The sequence below is a fragment of the Protomyctophum bolini genome (genome assembly GCF_963924005.1).
Source record: "Protomyctophum bolini genome assembly, chromosome: 13".
Lineage (NCBI taxonomy): Eukaryota > Metazoa > Chordata > Actinopteri > Myctophiformes > Myctophidae > Protomyctophum > Protomyctophum bolini.
The window spans coordinates 5,058,153-5,076,037 of NC_137874.1; the positions used below are offsets into that span (position 1 = coordinate 5,058,153).

At 42.3% G+C, this 17,885-nt stretch overlaps 1 protein-coding gene across 1 annotated transcript; it reads left to right on the forward strand.

The window, feature by feature from the left end:
* The first annotated feature begins 3,220 nt into the window (after positions 1–3,220).
* Positions 3,221–9,064, forward strand: ckma (creatine kinase, muscle a). Its single transcript, XM_080780900.1, has 8 exons — positions 3,221–3,351; positions 4,911–5,119; positions 5,443–5,597; positions 6,027–6,159; positions 6,747–6,918; positions 7,812–7,935; positions 8,073–8,262; positions 8,619–9,064. The coding sequence occupies exons 2-8, from the start codon at positions 4,927–4,929 to the stop codon at positions 8,795–8,797; spliced, it is 1,146 nt and encodes a 381-aa protein (XP_080637026.1). The 5' UTR covers positions 3,221–3,351; positions 4,911–4,926; the 3' UTR covers positions 8,798–9,064.
* The last annotated feature ends 8,821 nt before the right edge of the window (positions 9,065–17,885 follow it).

Below are 17,885 nucleotides of genomic sequence, written 5' to 3' on the forward strand. Positions count from 1 at the left end.
CCCTCTGATACAGTAGTAGACGATCATCATGTCATGGTATATCAATATGCTTATGCAGCAACAGGATCCAACGGTTATAAGAACACTGGCCTGGCCTTAGACGTGCATCTGACATTCAAGGAAGGCATACGAGTTGTTCTGGCTGTGTTGATCCGACGGTTAGGAGAACGAACACGCATGCATGCCTCCCTTGAAGGTCATGTGTTCATCCAAGGCCATGCTTAGATATTTATACTGCTTTACTAGTGTATACCAATACTGCTATCCCAAACAAAACACAAAACCTTTTATAGACATGCTGTCCTAAAACAACTTGTGTTCTGTCTTTATTTACGTTTATATAACACCAAATCAGAAAAGAATATTCAGCATATTTTGCAGATCTGGCCAAAATTCAGCTAATATAATCTAATTCTGCATACTAAACTTTATTTGGCTATACTTTGACCGCCCAATTTGGAATGTCTTCCAAAAGCGAAAAAAACATCCTAAAAAGGCACTTCCAGATAGCACAGATTCGTTCACGATTTGTCGTCTCAGGGCGATTTCTTGCCGTTCTCCGGGTCTGATATGGACGTAAGATGAAGCCTGTCAGTCCTTGAATTGTAAATCGCCATCTTTCTAGATTCGTTTGGGCCCAGTTGGCCATTGGCTGGCCCAGACAACGAGGCGGGACTTCCCCCCCTTCTTCTTCGTTGGTTTTTATTTTGACTCGAACGGGGGGTGGCTCCCGATCATAGACTGTAACGGTAGCCACGCCCCTCAGAACATACTCGACTTTATGGTCATTTTTTAAATAAACGGGACCATCATTTTCCAAAAAGAATATTATGACATGAGACTTTAAACTAGTGACTGGAAGCAGAAAGTATTCACGACCATGTTGGGCCCAAATACATGGACCTCTATGGAGATATGGGGTTTTTTGGGCCCAATGACAGCGCCACAACAGGCCATTATATGAACTTTCAGGAAGTCCCGATTTCCTTAGTGGCTTCACAAAATATCTGTCTGACTGCCTCCCTGGTTGCTACCTATATGGTTGCTACAGCCTTCGAGAAGTGACGGCCGTTATCACGATAATAAATAACATGCATACTAAATGAGTCAGACCTGCGTGGCCGCCCGGTTAAGACTCACCCGTGCTGCGGGTAAAAAAAGATCATCCGTGGCTCCCGACATGCGTGGCGGGTTACAACTAAACTGTGCTGCGGGTTAGAAACGGTATCCGGGGAACTCGCCAGTTTACCAACTGCATTTTTGTATCAGGCCTACTTCACCTTCATTTCAATTGCATTGAATTGAGAGAGAGAGAGGAGAGTTGTTTAGAGTTAGCACTAGAGAAAGTAGCAATGCAGAAAATGTTAAACACCAAAGTACCGAAACAATGTAATTCATTAGTAAACAATATCCTGAAATTGTAGGCCCTACTTATCATTATTAGTATTCACATACTCACCTTTTTATCATCCTCTCTAGCTGACAATTTATTTGCACAAAATAATTTGATCACTTTGGAAACGAACCATAAGATCTGTGCATGAGTTTGACTATACTATACACTGATGAAGACAGCATGTTAGCATAACGATGAAGACATTGATGAAGAATGTTCGCCATGGCGACTTGGTATAAACTGGCGAGTTCTCCGGTATCCTTACAAATCACCCGTGCATGGCTTCCTGTGAGGTTTATAGGGCTATAGGTTATAGGGTTTGGGATATTGTGTTAGTTTGGAATGATGGGAGGTCGGAATATTGAATTTGTTAGTTGACAAATCTTCTTCTTCTTGAAAGTCTTTTCAAGGCTATTCAGGCTATTAAAAAAAAAATAAGATAAAAAAAATATATATTTTATTTTTTATTTATTTTTTGCTTGAGGCAGGCGGGCCGCAGAAGACGACGGATCACCAGTTTGACACCCCTGTCTTACATGAATATAGCTAAAGCGGTCGATACAAGATTCTTCTTTATACGAAAGCCATTCTGTTCATAAGGCCTCGATCTGCAAGTCTTGTTTAACCCATTCTGGAACCCCTTTTGGTGTACTTCAGTGCAGGCTTTAGCTATTGAAAAATAGCAGATCTACAAGCTCATAGCACGGCACCGAGTGCCACGCTATACGAGCTTGTAGATCTGCTATTTTTTTGAAAAATCTTGAAAATGTGGCACAAATCTTTGAATATATATTATTTCACAGTGAACGTTTTCAACTCAAATCTTTACTTCTGGGAGGGGGGGGGGGGGGGGGGTCCCTGGAACAACATATTTTCAGATGGGGGTCAGTGGCCAATTACATAGAATTCTGGGGGTCCTTGACATGAAAAAGGTTGAGCACCACTGACATAGAAACATGAGGTTTTTTCAGAAAACTGTCATGATTTAGAAGACATTTATAGAATCGAACTTAGGTCTAAACGGGTTAAATATACACAATATAATAATTGACAATTTAGGTAGTTAGCAGGAACTATTCCTCGTGTCCAGTATCACCAGCAGCAGCACAAAACCCGCATAGTTCCATGTGACAGAGAGAGGGGTCAAAGTTGAACGCCCCCCACCAAATGACCCCACAAAGTTAGACCTGAGGACGATTCTACAAATGTCTCAGCATGAAGGTTTTCTGATAACCTATACGCTTCCATGTCAGTGGTTCATGCAACCACACTTGAATGTTTTAGCCTATATACTGATAATGAACTTATTGTTATATCAATTGATTGTCTTTTTTTTTTCCAGTTCCACTGTCGAATTATAATAAAATTGTATCACATTACATTGCTATTGCAAAAGAAACTGATACTAAATAAAATAAAAATCAAAGGCCTGCTCTTTAGTTTATGTATACGTTCAGTTGCAGGGCGATTAAACAAAGGGTCATCCTTTCCCGTCCACTGTCAAGCAGCTGTCGTTGAGTACTATACCTGGAGTCATTCATGACTGCTAAAGTGTTGCTCAGCTTTTTTACACTCTCTGTCTTCCCCCTAGCTGTGAGCCCCCCTCCCCCCCTCCTACTCTTGGCACAGCCACGGTGTTAGGGTGAGAGGTGGGAGACCTGAGGGTGAGAGAGGTGTGGGTACAGCTGCAGGCACCCCCCCCCCCCCCCCCCCCCTCCTCCTTGAGATGTATGAATGCATGCATTTTGTCACACCGAGTATCAGGAATAGGGGCTGTTGCAATAGCCAATGAGGGCACGGCGAGCAACCGAGGGGCACCAGCCAATGGCGACGCGTCTGCCACAGTATATAAACCGAGAGTGAGCACTTGAGAGTTGGGTGACCCTACTTTGTCTTAGGAAAACAGGCTGTAATCCCAAGGACTGTTACCTCAATTCTTTGTCTGGCGTGTGCAGGTAAAAAAACAAGCTTTTTTTCCCTTTCTTCTACCGTAAATGTTTGTTGTTGTGGAATGAAGGATGGAACTACACAGATATCTGGATACCTACATGGACACTAAAAGAATCAATTTAAAATGCGTTAGAAAACAAATGCTGGTGCATCTGGAATGGATTTTCCATGTATTCATTCAAAGGAAGAATGCTTAACATTTTGAGGACAACAGATTGGACTCTGCATGGACAACATTTAATTTGAGCTGTGTTGGACATTAGAGAGCCCATTCTAAACGGCATCAGATAGCTGTGTTAGATATAGAAATGCACGCAGAGTTTGCGTGCTCTGTTGAGCTGTCTCGTTTAGACATTGATTTGTGCAAACAGGTGATGCAGTTTGCAGCTTGTAATTTTAGAATAGGAGTAAAGAGATAGGCTTGGATGTCTGGTGGTAACTGAATGTAGCCGGTTTAAAGTCTTAAATGACTTTTTGGGCAATAGGCCAACAGGGTCACTAAGTATCATGAAGTCCTAGGCAAAGTGTCCAATGACGGCTGCACCTTAAAAGGCATGCGTGACTACATAATGTACTATTACATAATGTACTAATATAATATAATATAATATAATAGTGAATTTCTTGTGGTAACAACAATGCAGTATCAGTGCATGCATCAGTGTTTAATTATTCACGTCACAAATCTTTTCAAGACAGCTTTGTGTGTTATCGACAGTAAGAAGATAATGTCTGGAAGGGTTTTAATTACAATATCTCTGTGAAGCTATATTGTCAAAGAGCTCATTTGGACGGTCCAAATCCACAGTGATGAATTCACTCTGAGAGTGTATAGAAAGGACCCTTGTTGGTTCATTTTAACACCTTCAAAGTTAAATGAACACTGAGCGAGGTTAGGTAACGGTGACAATGGCAAAACGTGTGTTCTTTGATAGTATAGGGGGCTCTAATGTACGAAGACGTTATTTCTTCATATAAATAAGGCAAGGCGAGACTATATTTGTAAAGCACATTTCAGACACAAAGGCAATTCAACGTATAGCCTACTATACTTTATATACGGCAAGAGAATAAGACAAGATGCCGAAGAAATGCCAGTGGTTATTTTTGCCTCGGCGCAAGATTGAGAGGTGGGAGTGTTTCTGTGACAAGGATATATGGCGTCTAGGAGGAGACACCATTGACACCAAGCAGGCCACAGAGTCAGAGGTCAGGCGGATGATAAAAATACCCCACCCGGCTAGTTCTGCTCGCCCCTAATCTATTCCAAGGTGACATCTGATCCGCGGGGAATTGAGTGACACTAGTTAACAGAATTCCACCGTCGAGGAAAACGTAAACTCTTTGCAGCTGTTCCAACTTGAATATCTCCATTTCTAAATGCCAATTGTGGGCACTAAAGATACTTACTATTATTAGCTTTTCTTTCAACTTCTATTATATTTGCATCGTGCAACTGCATTGACGAGTGTCTCGGAATGTTGTTTCCTCAGCAATTGTAGTGTGTATGGTCACTTAAATGTAATGCACATTTCCCTCTCTCTCTCTCTCTCTTTCTCTGCAGTGTAAGAAACGCAATCATGCCTTTCGGAAACACCCACAACAACTTCAAGCTCAACTTCAAGACTGAAGAAGAGTTCCCCGACCTGTCCAAGCACAACAACCACATGGCCAAGATCCTGACCCCCGAGCTGTACGGCAAGCTGAGGGACAGGCAGACCCCCAGCGGCTTCACCCTGGACGATGTCATCCAGACGGGAGTGGACAATCCTGGTGAGCAGTGGCCACACGGAAGCACCCAAATAACACACACACGCACACGCAGACGTTTGATATATTGTATGTACATTGTAATGAGCTGACACCATGTAATGAGCGTCTGACACTCAGGACTAGTCAACAATGAATGATCTTTATTCTGCGTTCTCCCTCCAAGTACCCAGCAGTGTATTCTCACAGACAACAGTGCCACCTAGTGGCCTGGAATACCTAAGCATATCATAACAATACATATTCTTTCTGCCACATGTGTTCAGGTTCATCATTATAGCCGTGTGTAAAAACCGTACATGTTCTAATCTGCGTTCTGTGTTCAGGTCATCCCTTCATCATGACCGTGGGCTGCGTCGCCGGAGACGAGGAGTCCTACGAGGTGTTCAAGGAACTGTTCGACCCCATCATCTCAGACCGTCATGGAGGCTACAAGGCCACCGACAAGCACAAGACCGACATGAACTTCGAGAACCTGAAGGTATATATATATATATATGGTGGAATGTTTCACTTTTTAAAAAGAAATAAACAATGTCGTAGTTTTTTTTTAAACGCCTAGAAGGTGTATTTAAACCCCCCGGCTTTTACCTCTCTGGGTGGTCGTCTATATATCAGGGGGTTCTCAACCTGGGGGTCGCGACCGGAAAATGGACAGTACACACACACACATAGTGCATGCATACACTTTCCTTGATGATTATATCTGGTTTCAGTATTTATTTATGATGTATTTTAAGGTCATTGTAGTCAATTTGTATTGCTTTTGGGGGGGGGGGGGGGGTGATGGTGGGGGTTTGCGACTGAGACACGGCCAAAGCATTTCCGGGGGTCCCTTGAGAACCCCCTTGCTCTATATCAACAGTGTGATCACATGACACATGACCTTTCCTCCTGTCTCATCCTATAGGGCGGTGACGACCTGGACCCCGCCTACGTTCTGTCCAGCCGCGTGCGTACCGGCCGCAGCATCAAGGGATACACCCTCCCCCCCCACACCAGCCGCGGAGAGCGCAGAGCTATCGAGAGGCTGTCCGTTGAGGGTAAGGCCGGCAGAGCGACTATTAATAGCTTGATAGATATGCACGTACAGTACAGTACAGTACAGTACAGTACAGTACAGGGCTGTTATGGCAGTAAGCTTATTATATATAAGGCCGATGACAGACAACAGGCGGCATGTCCGCAGAGCAATCTGGAACAGTCTCTTGAATTCCAATCGTAAAAAATGTGGCGCAAATCTTTGAATATATATATATATATTCTTTCAAAGTGAATGTTTTTAACTAAGTGGGTTAACTCCGAGAGTGTACAAAATGGTAATTTGTACACTCTCAGAGTTTAATTAACATTGATTTTACGATGTAAAGTGGGGGTCTCAAATGGGGGGGGGTCCGTACAGCCTATAATTGCGTGTCAAAACTGCGGGTTCCTTGAAATGAAAATGGTTGAGAATCCCACTGCCAGAGCCGTAAAAAGAATCTTCTCTCATGGGATGTCTCTCTGGCATGTCATTTCAAATGGGGGTCTCCGCTGGGGCTCAGAGTTTGTGGAACCACTGCAGGTCGGTCCTATAGTCAGATGGGAAGAGGTTTGAGCTCAGCGTGTGTGTGTTAATTCCTCTCCACAGCTCTGACCCCTCTGGAGGGCGAGTTCAAGGGAAAGTACTACCCCCTGAAGTCCATGACCGACGCCGAGCAGGACCAGCTGATCAACGACCACTTCTTGTTCGACAAGCCCGTGTCTCCCCTGCTGACCTGCGCCGGCATGGCCCGCGACTGGCCCGACGCCAGAGGCATCTGGTGAGTACACGAAACCGACCACACGGAACTGTTGGCCATTTTTTTAAGTCAAAAATGGTTTCACTTCAGAGTCGTGACTGCAGTGCACGTCCCGGCACAGGTACGGTCGCCCCTGTTCCATCTCGCCCCCACTACTCTACCTATAGCTGTAAATAACAAACTCAAATTCGTGTCGGTGATTAGATAAAAGCAATACTGGACAACTCACCCCGGTGCGTGCCCCGTTTTTCCTCCCGGAATTTGGCATGGGAGCGGAAATAATTTAGTCCCTTTTGTTTGTGCCGAATCTGGGTTGTACATGGTTTGTTGCACTCCCTCTGGTGTTGTGGGTATGTGGACTTCGTTTACATTAAGGAAGTATCTAGACAGGTACATGGGTATCTTGGCGGTGTATCGAATCCTGTGGACCAGGCCCATTGCAAGATGCTGTCAAAGTGGGCAGGGGTGAGGTGGGTTCGGGGGGTGAGGCCAAGTAGGAGCCTGACCAGTTTGTTTTGGGAGGTCTGGAGCCTTGTTTTAAGGGCCTTTGAGGTGCTGTGGTACAGTTGCAGTCACAAGCTGATGTCATGTCGTTTACATATATTAGGAACAGTAAAGGCCCTAGTATGCTTCCTTGAGGAATGCCACAGCTCACTGGGAGGGGGGGGACGGGACAGTGTTCCGTTCACCTCCACCATCTGTTCTCTCCCCTCCAGGTATAGGATTGCATCCAGCTCACTGATGTGCTATCAAAACCAACAGCTTTTAGCTTAATTGTTAACCAGTATGGAGTGGTTCACGGTGTCAAAAGCCTTTTGGAGGTCCAGCATGACCAGGGGTTCTTAACCTGGGGGGTCGCGTGCTTTGATTGATTGATTGATTGATTGATTGATCGATTGATTGTTCCTGTGCAGGCACAACGACGACAAGACCTTCCTCGTCTGGGTGAATGAGGAGGATCATCTGCGCGTCATTTCCATGCAGCAGGGCGGCAACATGAGGGAGGTCTTCAGGCGTTTCTGCACTGGTCTGGCAAAGGTATACGTCACGTCGATCGAGATCCATCGTCAAAAACACCAGCAGCTCTAGACGACGAGCAGCGGACACACGCCGTTGTTCCGTTACTCAAAATGTTATATATAACTGACTCTCTGTGTCTCACCGTGTCCCACCAGATCGAGGAGGTCTTCAAGAAGAACAACCACGGGTTCATGTGGAACGAGCACCTGGGATACGTGCTGACCTGCCCCTCCAACCTGGGAACCGGCCTGCGCGGCGGCGTGCACGTCAAGCTGCCCAAGCTGAGCACGCACGCCAAGTTCGAGGAGATCCTCACCAGACTGCGTCTGCAGAAGCGCGGCACAGGTATGCATGCATGCACACATGCACTCTCTCCCCTTCTCTCTCTCTCTCGCACACACACTACAGAACCTTAGTTAGTTTCATTTATTGTCCACGTGTGGAAATTCATCTTCGGTCTCAAACAGCAAAAAACAAACGGTTAGAACAGCAACAACACTTAACACAATTATTTTCACATGGCAAAGAAGTGCAGGACAACAGTGGCAGATACATTGGAAAAACAAACAAATCTAGCGAGACATGGTATCATTTTTAGTGCCTTAATGGCATTTAAGAGATGATTTGTGCCATAACTCAAAGACAATCGGGTTTGCGTTTAAATGACAACTCTTTATTTTTCTTCCCTTCCATTCCACCAGGCGGCGTGGACACCGCCTCCGTGGGTGGCGTGTTCGACATCTCCAACGCGGATCGCCTGGGCTCCTCCGAGGTGTCACAGGTGCAGATGGTGGTCGACGGCGTCAAGCTCATGGTGGAGATGGAGAAGAAGCTGGAGAAGGGCGAGGCCATCGACAGCATGATTCCTTCCCAGAAGTAAAAAAAAAAAAAAAGAAAAGAGACGAGGGAGACTTTGTTTTTCTATTCAAAACCATTATCCATCTTTGGGAATCGTCGCGAGCCAACTGACTGGCGTGCAGAGGAAAAAAACGCCACTCAACCTATAGAGACTCTCTTTAACTCTGCTCACCTATAGCTTTTTCTTCCTTTCCGACTGTTTTTTTTCCCTTTCTCTCATTGATTCTTCTTCTTCTATTTTTTTTTTCCATTTCTTTTCCTCCATTTCCATCCTATTTTTTCCACGTTTCTTCTCCTTTCTTCTTCTTTTTGGTCGGTATAACATCCTGGGATAACAGCCTCCACTGAGTCAGGTTTTATACCCTGGCAACATGTGGCATCTCACGTTTTGGTTGTAAACTGTTCATTATTGTTGTTGGTTGGACTTCAATACAAATAAAAAATAACATCAGCATGAAACAGCCATAAAAAAACAGACCTCCGTCTTTTCCTTTTGTAACAGTTATTACAGACGATGCTCTTTAAATTCAGCAGTGGTGGAAAAAGTATACTCAATTGTTTTACTTAGCCTAAGTAAAAGTAGGCCTACCTACTGCAATTTAGAAGTAGGCTATACTTCGTTACAAGTAAAAGTACGGAATTGAAAATGTACTGTAAACTTCCAGTTCCTTCCCTGACAACCTTTATTTTAAACTCACAAGTATAGTCTATATCTTGTAATGCTTTCTTTCAGAGATGCATGTATACACACAATCATTTTTAATATCATTTCCAGTTAGCACTGCACTACTACACCACAAACCACACAAGAAAGGAAGGAAAATGCCAACATCTGTGATTCTTTATTAATCATCATCAGCTCCATGTTCTCCTCGTACACCACCTCAATCACACCTTTTAAGCTTAATTTATGTCCCATCGTATGACTGTGTCATACAATGTATATGCCTGTGGGTTGCACAGTGGCCAAAAGAACTTCAACAAGCGACAACATCATACCATGTAGAATACATTATAGGCGGTATACAGTTTGTTTCCGAGGGGCAGCAGAGTCAAAGAGTATAGCTATAGAAGACCTGAACAGAATGACTCGTATACAGGTCAAACTGTGTGTGGTGGATCCCCTATCAGTCTCATTTAGTCCTTTTGCATATCACATCGACATGGTTCCAAAACAAAACTCACGATGGTGTTAAACGCAGAGCTGAAGTCTATGAAGAGTAGCCTGGCGTAGCTCTGTATGCAAACTGGTGGGGGTCAAGACTAGCTGTAATATGTCTCTGGACCAGTTTCTCAAAACACTTCATGATGATAGGTGCAGTGCCACTGGCCGGTAGTCATTTAGGCTGCTGACATTTGCCTTTTTTGGGTGTGTGTGTGTGTGTGTGTGTGTGTGTGTGTGTTTTTTGATTGATTGATTGATTGATTGAAATATTTATTAACAGTTTGCAGAATTACAGTACATTTCAAGCACAGCGCATCGCAGCGCAAAAAAGGAAGTCAGAATAAGTGGTTTTTGAAAAAGAAAAAATATTTGAGCTTTTGGGGCTGAAAAAAACGTGTCTCTTTTGATTTGGTGGCAGGTCAGAAGTGTCGTACAGCTACGAGACCACTTTCATTGGATTAGGCGTGCTTCAGAAATAGTCTTGTTTGGAAAGAAAGGATTTCTTTTGAATATTTTATTGATTTTTAGATGCGGAGGCCGGAACGAAGCCTGCGAAAGGTCATACCCTTGACCTTTGGTGTTAGGAGTGTCTTTGAGCAACGGGACCAGGTTCCCCAGATTCAGCATCATCTACTGAACAAAAGTACGTCTTGTTTGAAACAAAAGGACGTTGGGAAAGTGGGAAAGTGCCATCCATCCATCCATCCATCCATCCATTCCCCCCGGAAATTAATGTATTTAACTATTATTTAATTTATTATTTATTTATTTAATTATGAATTCATCCATCCATTTCACTCTGTCTAAAGCAAGCATCGTACCCAGAACCGCCAGCTGCCCTAACCACTGGACAAGCATATGGTAGCCTACACGTAGCCTACACATCACACACACGCACGCACGCACACAAGACCAGCTAGGCAGCACTGTGTATGCCTTGCTGCCGCTGATTGGCCAGGCCTATCAGGTCTGCCTGACATTGCCGGCTGCAAATGAGTGGTTCAAGACACAAAACATAATGTGACTGTCTGTCTATAGTACAAACATCTTATAATATTTTACATTTGACATGAAATGCATTAAGATGTCTTTTTTACAATGGTGTGTGTGATTGTATAGTGGTTTTAACTGGGTTTTAACATTAATACTTGAATGAATACAAATACAATCTCTTTTTAACTTGTTTTAACCTACAACGTCCTTTTTTATATAGAAATTAAATACAATGAAAATACAGAAATACAAGACGGTAGCCAAAATGAATTGTTAATCTGCATAACAGCACCCTCTGGTGGTACACAGAAAATAGAGCCGGCACCAAGGAGGGGGAATGGGAATCCGTATACATTCAGTCAATCCTCCATCCGTTTGGTGGCCGGTATAGTTGCAACCGTAGGCCACAGATTACTATATGAAAACCTGAGAAACCTGTCAGTCAGTGACTCCGTCGCACCACCATATATGGCCATCAGTCCGTCACGCATCGTGACACGTCACCCCACCATATATGGTTGTCAGTCCCGAGTCCGTCACGTGTATATACAGTATGGCCGTGTCCATACGACACTGTCAGTGAGGGAGAAGACTGGATCATAGATCATCACGCTCCATAAATGGAGCTGACCTGTTCTGACATTCCATTATGTTGATCTGACCTCATCAAAAGCCAGTACACTCAATACACGCTCCATATATGGCCAGTACAGAATTCATTCCATATGCTGATCTGACCCCCCATGCCAAAGCGCCAACGCTCGCCCATCAGTCTGTCACCCAGACACGTGCACGCGGCCGAGGTCGCTTCTCACCACCATCAGGGCTTCTTACTGGTACATCTTTAAGCTACTCTTTTGCAGATAGTAAGGGCATTTTATCAGGTATTTGACCAATCTGGGAAGAAATCGTTACCAAGAAATGTCTTCACCAATGTGTTTCTAAAGGTGTCTAATAACATGTACTAAAAGTTTGAAATTCAACTCCCGTGGGTGAGTTTGAGTTACTATAATATATGACCATACGCTTAACATCCTATATAAGGCAAAAAGGTACAAATTTCATCATTCTTTAAGTAGCATGTGACATACACGTATGAAACTAGGGGGTTTTCATGATTCAGAATCCATTCCAAGCATTAGTTTTGCACAAAAAACACTCCTTATGACTATAGCACGCCGTTTTTCATCCTTTTTGAGGATTTGAAAAAAATGAAAAAATGAAAAAAAAACAATGGGTTATAGCCCATGTTAACCCATTTTTTTATCCTTGTTTTTCATCATTTTGGACAATGGGCTATAGCCCATATCATACGGCATAACTATAACCCATCGTTTTTTGATTTTTTTGGAGAAAAAAAGTGTTGCGGAGGATGTGAAACATTAGCAAATTGCGGAGTGTTGCGGAGGATGAGAAACATTAGCATTTATCCTCGTTTTTTTATCATTTTGGACCATGGGCTAGAGCCCATATCGTACGGCATACTATAGCACGCCGTTTAACATCATTTTTGAGGATTTGAAAAAAAAAAAAAAAAAGAAATTATTTTTGAAAAGAAAATGTATCCTCGTTTTTCATCATTTTAGACCATGGGCACAGTAAGCTGAATAATAAAAAGTGTGAATGGAGTTTCTAGGTGAATGTGATTTTTGAGTGCCTATAAAGCTGCCATTGAGCCCCATGTTAAATGTCAAAATTTGAAAGCACTATATATTTCTAAAACTATGACACATTTCAAAGATTCCTTTTCAGGCAAACATGTCCACCCTAAGATGACCCTAAGTAGGCTAGAATGGGGTTGGTAGGTTTAAGTATGTAGGACTATAGTAGCATGCCAAAGTTTGTGCTATTGCCATAGAGAATGCATTGGGCGTTTAAGTTAAATAACTCAGACACTACAAAACATTTCAAAGTAAAAACTTCCAGCATGTGTCTCCACAGTAAGCTGAATAATAAAAAGTGTGAATGGAGTTTCTAGGTGAATGTGATTTTTGAGTGCCTATAAAGCTGCCATTGAGCCCCATGTTAAATGTCTCAAATTTGAAAGGACTATATTTCTAAAACTATGACACAATTTAAAGATTCCTTTTCAGGCAAACATGTCCACCCTAAGATGACCCTAAGTAGGCTAGAATGGGGTTGGTAGGACTCAAAAGTTATGAGTATGCCGTACGATATGGGCTATAGCCCATGGTCCAAAATGATGAGAAACAAGGATAAATTTCTTTTTCAAAATTTCAAAAAACATGGGCTATAACCCATCGTTTTTTTCTTTTTTTTTTTTTTTAAATCCTCAAAAATGCTGAAAACGGAGTGCTATAGTATGCCGTACGATATGGGCTATAGCCCATGGTCCAAAATGATGAAAAACGAGGATTAAAGAAAAATTCTAAAATTCTAAAAACGATGGGCTATATAACCCATCGTTTTTCTCATTTTTTCATTTTTTTAAAAAATCCTCAAAAATGATGAAAAACGGAGTGCTATAGTATGCCGTACGATATGGGCTATAGCCCATGGTCCAAAATGATGAAAAACGAGGATATTTTATTTTTCAAAAATTCAAAAAACATGGGCTAAAAATGATGAAAAACGAGGATTAAAAAAAAATCAATAATTCAGTGAGTGTCTAACAATGAAGTACTGTATAATGTTACTTGACATGTCATACAATTATGCCATATTTTAAATAGATTATAGTGCATTATAGTTTTTATAATGTATTATAGGCATGGGCTTCATAGAAAGTGTTAACAGATTTCTCTCTGAATTTTGACAGCCTAGTCTTTGCTCTAAAGCTTTATTTTTATGAAACAGGAAATAAAGAAAATATCTAGTTAATGAATAATATTTAAATTAATAGTTGATTTAAATATAAACATGATTTATTTAAAAATATAGTCTGACATTATTAAATTATCATTTCCGAAACAGACGTTCTCTCTACCGCGTATGGTGTATGAGAATGGGTGTTGCGGAGGATGAGAAACTTAAACGCCCAATGCATTCTCTATGGCAATAGCACAAACTTTGGCCTGCTACTAGTCCTACATATACTTAAACCTACCAACCACATTCTAGCCTACTTAGGTTCATCTTACGGTGGACACGTTTGCCTGAAAAGGAATCTTTGAAATGTTTCATAGTTTTAGAAATATCTTTCAAATTTGAGACATTTATAGGCAGATAGTGGCATTTTAAAAAATCCCTTTCACCTAGAAACTCCATTCACACTTTTAATTGATTTAAAACTTTATTTCAGACACAATGGGTCCATATATAAACAGGGAAAAACATGACAGTAAATACAAAACAACAACACAGAGATAGCCTATGTATCAGGCTATTTTCACTCCAGGCAGTCCTTGTCAATTAAAAACATATAAACATTGCCTCCAGTGTTTCCAGAAACATGAGGAGAAGACTGTATCACTCTGTGTGATCCCTGTTAAGGCCATAATTAATACATTCTTTGATTCCCTCAGTCTACACATGAATCTAAACATAAAATTGCTCAGTAGCCTACAGCATGAAAGGTGGGTACATTACTGGTCACAAACATTTCACTTGCACTGGTCCATCTTGGGAGTCTCAGGAATATTCGAAAAGCATCATTATATGCCACCTGAAGTGAGACAATTATTCAGCTTACTTTGGAGACACATGCTGGAACTTTTTACTTTGAAATGTTTTGTATTTTCTGTGGCAATAGCACAAACTTTGGCATGCTACTAGTCCTACATATTTACACCTAGAAACCCCATTCAAACCTGGTTCATCTTACGGTGGACATGTTTGCCTGAAAAGGAATCTTTGAAATGTTTAATAGTTTTAGAAATATAGTGCTTTCAAATTTGAGACATTTATAGGCAGATATATAGTGGCATTTCAAAAAATCACTTTCACCTAGAAACTCTATTCACACTTTGTAAAATTCAGCTTACTGTGGAGACACATGCTGGAACTTTTTACTTTGAAATGTTTTGTAGTTTCTGAGTTATTTAACCTAAACGCCCAATGCATTCTCTATGGCAATAATAATAATAATAAACTTTATTTGTATAGCACCTTTCATACATAAATGTAGCTCAAAGTGCTTCACGGGGCAAAAATAGAATACAATAAAACATAAGTAGTTAAAATGATAAAACAATGGCAAAGAACAAAATTGAATATAAGAACATAAAATAAATAAAAACAAATAAAAACAAATAAAAACACCACATGCAGCAAATCAGTCAGGGCAGGGTAGGAACGTGCATATTAAAACTCAATTAAAAGCAATGTTGTAGAAGTGGGTCTTGAGCTGAGCTTTAAAAATGTCTACAGAGGCTGCCTGACGAAGGTACAGTGGGAGCTTGTTCCATGCCGACGGCCCGTAGAAGCAAAAAGCTGCTTCCCCGTATTTTTTAGTTGCCACAATAGCACAAACTTTGGCATGTCCTACATACTTAAACCTACCAACCCCATTCTAGCCTACTTAGGTTCATCTTACGGTGGACAGGAATCTTTGAAATGTTTCTATATGTCTAGGTATACTTTAATATTTATTCTGCACCAGGCGGGCTGATTCAGATTGTATTATGTATATACACTTTATTCTGTGCCCTGTATCTGTGACCTTTGCTGTGGTGCTCTCTCAAAACCCTTTAGAGATCCGCCCCGTCAGCACCTCCTCGTACACCCACATCATCATACTGGTGGTATTCTGTCTCTTCAGCACCTCCTCCTACACCCACATCATCATACTGGTGGTATTCTGTCTCTTCAGCACCTCCTCCTACACCCACATCATCATACTGGTGGTATTCTGTCTCTTCAGCACCTCCTCCTACACCCACATCATCATACTGGTGGTATTCTGTCTCTTCAGCACCTCCTCCTACACCCACATCATCATACTGGTGGTATTCTGTCTCTTCAGCACCTCCTCCTACACCCACATCATCATACTGGTGGTATTCTGTCTCTTCAGCACCTCCTCCTACACCCACACCATCATACTGGAGGTGTTGTGTCTCCTCACTGGGTGCAGCTTCATCACCTCCTTGTGGACCTGGCTCTTCATACTGGTGGTAATCTGGCTCCTCACTCAGTCCGGCTTCAACATCGGAACGAGCAAGTTCGTTATAATAAACTAACTCAACGCTCTCCCGTCTGACATCATAATAAAAAACGCCGATGTCCTGCGCTCCCGCACGACGCCTTCTGATGACCTGGAGAAACACAGCAGTGCCCGGCTTTAATCAACCGGCTCTCTTAAATGAAAAATGTCTGACTAAAACGGCTGCATCTGCATCGCAGTGTTATGTTGAATGAAGTAGTATAATTACCTTCCAGAGACGATAGAGGACAGCGATTATCAGGATGGAGAGCAGCAGCACCATGACTGTACATTTGAGAACGTTAGATGTCAGATGAGATGAAGCTGTGAGGGATGTCAGATGAGATGAAGTTGTGAGGGATGTCAGATGAGATGAAGTTGTGAGGGATGTCAGATGAGAAGCTGTGAGGGGAAATATGTTAGATTATGTTAGAACATCAAACATCATGCAAAAGAACAGCGTAAAGATTGCTTTGCTTGAGTTTCACATTGTGACTCGAAAAGACCACATTTCATGTTACCTGTGACGGTGATAGAGAGGACCTTGCTCTTAGAGGAGAAGTAGTGAGAGAAAACGTGGATGTGATAAACACAGATGTAACTTCCCTGGTGGGTGTGGTTTGCTGCAGGAAACAGGAATGTCTGGGTATGGCTCTGAGTTTCGCTGCATCCAGAGATGTTGTGTGTTACATTCAGTGGTGTTGTATCCAGTGGTGTTGTATCCAGTGGTGTTGTGTGCTGTGTTGTATCCAGTGGTGTTGTGTGCTGTGTTGTATCCAGTGGTGTTGTGTGCTGTCCAGTGAAGGTGAGGTGGAAGAAGCCTCCTGGGTATTGCAGCCGGATGGAGCATCTGATGCTGAAGCTGGAACCCTCCATCACCTGCAGCCCCTGCTGATGGCTTTCAGAAATGGAGTGTACTAAGGTACGCACTGATGTTGTGTGTTGTGTTGGATCCAGTGATGTGTGTTGTGTTGTATCCAGAGATGTTGTGTGTTGTGTTGTATCCAGTGGTGTTGTGTGTTGTGTTGTATCCAGTGGTGTTGTGTGTTGTGTTGTATCCAGTGGTGTTGTGTGTTGTGTTGTATCCAGTGGTGTTGTGTGTTGTGTTGTATCAAGTGGTGTTGTGTGTTGTGTTGTATCCAGTGGTGTTGTGTTGGTGGAGCAGCTGATCACATGCAGCTCCTGCTGCTGGCTTTCAGAAAGGGAGCGTACAAAGGTGATGATTGGCTTAAACAGCAGATCTGGAACAAGACAGAGGTGATTGGCTGAAATTGGTAATACAGGTAGATTTGACTGTATGACCAGTTTAATTATAAGATATTGTACTGACAGATAGATGACATAATGTAAAAGTGTCATTGTTGAAGTCATTGTTTTACCTGAACAGATAATCTCCAGTCTGGCAGTGGAATTGCCAGACCTCTTTGTTCCACACTCCCTCAGTGAAGACTCAGAACCAACACAGGAAGCTGAAATCCACCATACAGGTTCATGTGTAGAAGCAGAAGTCCTTTCTCTTGATACAGCAGAGCCACACTCCAGCTGTCGACACACTACAGATGATGACTTCAGGTTCCAGTCAGACCGACCATCCACTGGTCTCCACTCTCCCTGGTGTTTCATCTCCAGTATTCCAATACACTTACTCGTTCCCCTCACCAACCTGACATCGTCAGACTCTGTACAGAGACCAGAGAATAAACAGTAAAGTTTAATATTTATTTATCATGAAATATTAATCCAAAGTTCCAAACCAAAAGTTTATCTTGTCTTTTACCTGAGCAGGTGAGTCCAACAGACTTGTAAGGTGAGCTTGTGTTTTTAGTTGATTCTGAAGTTCCACAGTCC

Bases quoted from the DNA above. Each gene is read 5' to 3' on its own strand.
- ckma (XM_080780900.1), top strand. From the start codon at position 4,927: ATGCCTTTCGGAAACACCCACAACAACTTCAAGCTCAACTTCAAGACT. The intron at 5,120-5,442 runs GTGAGCAGTGGC...TTCTGTGTTCAG, and splicing joins GACGGGAGTGGACAATCCTG to GTCATCCCTTCATCATGACC. The intron at 5,598-6,026 runs GTATATATATAT...CTCATCCTATAG, and splicing joins TGAACTTCGAGAACCTGAAG to GGCGGTGACGACCTGGACCC.